The 4,626-nt window shown below is 35.6% G+C and overlaps 1 protein-coding gene across 1 annotated transcript; it reads right to left on the bottom strand.

Annotated features, from left to right (window-relative positions):
* Positions 1-511: 511 nt before the first annotated feature.
* LOC119072994 (procathepsin L-like) lies at positions 512-4,363 on the bottom strand. The gene is made up of 6 exons (XM_037178318.1): positions 4,331-4,363; positions 1,609-1,814; positions 1,304-1,413; positions 890-1,243; positions 736-833; positions 512-673 (listed from the first exon to the last, which is right to left on the bottom strand). The coding sequence occupies exons 1-6, from the start codon at positions 4,361-4,363 to the stop codon at positions 512-514; spliced, it is 963 nt and encodes a 320-aa protein (XP_037034213.1).
* Between the last annotated feature and the right edge of the window lie 263 nt (positions 4,364-4,626).

Raw genomic sequence — 4,626 nt, 5'->3', positions numbered from 1 at the left:
TTTCAAAGTCTATGAATATCAAGACCACAGCAATCTTGTATTCATTGCATTTCTCAATTAGCGTTCTCATCACATGTAAGTGGTCGTTTGTGCTGAATCCTGATCTAAATGCAGCTTGTTCAACAGTTTGGTAGAAGTCGAGCTTCTTGGTGTTCCTCCTCGTAACTATTTTCATGAACAACTTGTAGAGTGTTGATAAGAGACTTATGGGTCGATAGTTTTCCAACTTTGTTATGTCTCCTTTTCGTTTGAAATTTTATACTTTGGCACAATTGGAAGAGAACTTTTTAGGTATTTTTATCTATGTCACATAGTATGTGATAATAATTCTTGGGTAGTGGAATGAGAAACTCAATAAATAATTAGGTCCTTGTTTTGCATTTACTTCAATTTAAAACAATTTATTTCAATTAAAATTTACAAGCTTTGGATGATTTTCAAAAGATCAATTGATTTTTACTTTGTAGCCTCACTACTGATTAAATACAATTCAAAAATGTATTTCAAAAGATTAAACTAATGGATAAATTCCAGCCGATGCTACACCACAGTGATTGCTTCTGTTTCTTGCAAGGAAAAAGTAACCGCCCTGTCCCCAACTTGTACCCCATGAATTTTTAACGATCCAATAATCAATACCACTCTGGGTAGTGCCATAGCCAGTTACGAGAGCCTTTAAATAAAATTTATTTTATTTTTTTAAAGGAACATTCCTTTAGCATTGATAAATCTAACCGCATGAGTTAAGTGCTGAGGATTACATTTGGGATCATAGTATACATCACTGCTATAAGAATGAAATGAACTGAGCGATGCATCAAAAGCGATCGCAACTGCAATATTCTATTTTCAAATTATTTTTGGTTTGTCAAATGATTCAAAATTTTACCTGGCCCGGTTGTTGCAACAGCCATTTTTAACGCATTCTCATCGCCCTGTCTAACTGCAGCAAACGCCCTCACAGTCGCTCCGGAATTATGATCAACTCTATAACGGCATTCTGCATCTCGAGCTTCATACGGGTACGACTGTTCAGTTTCGATGCCACCATTTGCGATGATGTATTGATAGGCGTTACTCACCCCTCCACCACGACAGCCATGGTTTCCGAATTCTAGACTACAATCAATCAAATTTTGTTCAGACAACGATATAAGGCTCTGAGTTTTTCGGAAATGTTGTCCTTCTAAAGCTCCAGTAGCGGCGAAAGCCCAGCATGAGTTACATTGTTGTGAACCCGGACCTAAATTTAAATTTTTCATCGAATCGATTATAAACTTATCAAAATTACGCTAAAACGAACTCTGATTCTTTACTGGTGTGACCGCTCCACTTGTTGTCCAATCAACTGACGATGGTACAAGAACATTAGAGTTAGGCACTATGTAAGTTACAGCTTCTGATTGAAATTGGCTGAAATTACTAGAATTTTTGGATAAACAATTTGAATTCTGTTTTAACGGCTAAGAAAATCTACAGTGAACGACATCTCAAATGTCTCACTGTCATTTTTTTCAGAGAATGTCATTGTGAATTTGCAATGACACAATAAAATTCTCAGAAAAATTTGACAGTGAGACATTTGAGATGTCGTTCACTGTAACTCACATTATGCTGCTATTAAATCCACCGTTCATTCTTGCAACGAATTCACTATGGTCTAAATCAGAATATTCGTTTAAGCCCAATTTGAAAAACACCTGTCCAAGCTCGTACAAGCTGTTGTGCTGAATGGTCTCGAGTTTGTTTTTAAGAAAAATTTTGTTTCGATAACGCTCCTCTTGTTGGCTCTTATACACTTTGGAATGTTGTTGCTGGAATAGAGATTTTTCTCAATTCAGTGAAGAAATGTGAAACACGTTTTGATGCAACTTGGTGATGAATGATTATTTTGGGACTCGATGTGTATGGTCACATGTGTGACAATCCATACATCTAGTGCCCAAAAAACATTGATCACCGAATTGCAGAATTTACTGATATGCAAATTCGTCGCAAAATGATCACTTTTGCATACAAAATATATCTAAGGTATATTGACGAACTTAGTGTCAAAGAGGATTTTCATACAACTTTTTGTCACTATAAATTACTATAAAGTAAAGAAGTGTTGAATCAAAGTAGTGCTCTTGACAATAATTCATGAAAAATTGAACTTTGCAAGAAAATTGAGTTACAAACAATTTTTTTTTTAATCAATGGAGAACCTAATTATAAGACACTTTGTCTCGTATCATATGCCGAAAAAAGTTAAAACTTTTTTTATAAATCATTTTGAAAGTCACTAAAAACACGAAAATTCGAATAGAAATACAGTATGTCATCAAAAATTTTTGTATTTCGATTCGAATTTTCGTGTTTTCAGTGACTTTCAAAATGATTTATAAAAAAAGTTTTAACTTTTTTTGGAATATGATACGAGACAAAGTGTCTTATAATTAGGTTCTCCATCGATAAAAAAAAACATAGCTAACGCCGACCCGTACGAAACACCTATTCGTGTCAAAAGCCTTTAAAATCACTTACATTATCCACTCTTTGCCTTGTTATCATATACAAATAAATTGCCGGAGGCAATATAGACAGCCCCGTACGAAGACAAATTTCATAAATTCCTATTTAAACAGCTATATACCGCTTTATTTACCTATATTTCACTATAAATAAACATTTCACAAAGGAATATATGCTATTATATAGCTCTATATGCCTGTATATAGCTCAATATAGCTGTATATAGGTATATATAGATGTCCATATATGGAATCCCTGAAACACCCCACACACATAACAAATTATTTCCATGTTAACAGAAACTCTCTAAGTACCATTTTTCCCAAGATATTTCAATTTTACTAAAATCCAATATGGCCGCCGGCAGCCATTTTGTTAGGAGACCGGAAATAGTACCGACGCTTTACATTCGTTAATACCTTTCAAACAAAAAAAAATTCATGAAATTCGGTCAAAATTTACTCGAGATATTGTCAAAATACACCACGTTCACTGTACTTCCGAGTAGCCAGATAAGAGCTCACTCCAAGAGACCTAGCTCACGCTCCGGAGAACATAATTTCATAAAAAAAATTTTCCCTGATTGCTAAAATAAAGCTAAAACAGACGAAATATGTTCAAATGTGGCCGACCTACAAGCAAAAACTGCTTGCCGCCCTGTGCCTGTTCCACACCAAGGGGTCTAACTCACGAGTCGGTCATCCGATTGCCATAAACTTTTTTTTTGTCGATCGGTATTGTAAATACCTTTTATTTGACGTATCACTTACAAGTTTAAATGTCCGGAGATATCTTCGAAAAACCGTAAAGCACTTATTGGGCCACAGCTCGGGAGGGGTCGATCCAAAATCACTCATCTTCGAACTTAGCCTGTCTTTTGACATTACCAAACGGGAAAAAAAAGAATTTTCAAAATCGGATGCGTTTTACTCAAGTTATCGTGCAGACAGACAGACGGACAGACAGACGGACAGACGGACAGACAGACGGACATTTTTTTTTCGCGGATTTGGCATCTCTAGACAACCACAATAGGTTTCCCCTTACTCAGGGAGTCCAATTCGACGTGTTACAAACGTATGCGTAAACCTATAAGACCCCAGTACTTCGTACGGGTCTAAAAAATGTTTGTAACTCACATAAAACGAAGTATGCAAAACGTTCTGAAATTGGGTGCAAAATATACATGTTGTGGTTAACAAACTTCAAACTCGTCTCACTCCATTGATAACTTCACATCTAGTAGCATAAACAACCCCATTGCATAACTTGTTGCATAAATAACTGTTTTTCAATGGTTTATAAAATGAAATAGTTTTTCATTGAAAAGCGACAAACGATCATTTAGCATTGATATGAAACGCTTCCAGTACTTTCTCTGTTGACTCGCACTTAATATTTCGAAAATATGGTAATTTTTCATACGAAGTAACTAATCGCACGAACGTGCGATTAGTCTATTTAGGACTATTCGCACGCGAAATCAGATAAATGAATTAATCGTTGTGCAAATGTAAAAATAAATGAGGATCCCTTATGTCATAATCAGTCCAAAATTCTTGATATAACTGTTGATGCCTTTTACAAAAAGAAATGTCGCTTTTGTACCGTGCCGAAGTATTATAAAGAGACTATTTGCACACCGAGAGTAAAGCATCCTCGTCTTTCATAATATTTTCTTACATAGCATTTTGTACACCTGCAGATCATTCTAATGACACAATTAAACATAAGGAGGGATACGTACGAATAGTCAATGAAAGTAAATAGATAGCTATGGCCAAACGTTCAAATTTGTTCTAGCCGGAGCACATACAGATTTGCATGGCACCACCTCAAACGAACTCATTTCTAGTGCAAATTTCCACTAGAAATGAGTTCGTTTGAGGTGGCGCTATGCAAATCCGTATGTGCTCCGACTTGTATGGACTGGCCATATCTACTTATCTACTTTCATTGCGAATAGTGGTCGCAATGTCTATAAAAATATCTTTAAACTAGATACATTGGAACGCTGCACCTTTTTAACCATTCCATTTAAACTTCTTTCTTTACTATTTCCCATTAAAATTGCTTGCAAAAAAGGCCCCTAAGATTGGGGAATTAATTCCC

The sequence above is a fragment of the Bradysia coprophila genome (assembly GCF_014529535.1).
Source record: "Bradysia coprophila strain Holo2 chromosome IV unlocalized genomic scaffold, BU_Bcop_v1 contig_84, whole genome shotgun sequence".
NCBI classification, from domain to species: domain Eukaryota; kingdom Metazoa; phylum Arthropoda; class Insecta; order Diptera; family Sciaridae; genus Bradysia; species Bradysia coprophila.
The sequence above is the reverse complement of the archived record's forward strand: the minus strand, read 5'-3'. Positions and strand labels throughout refer to the sequence as shown.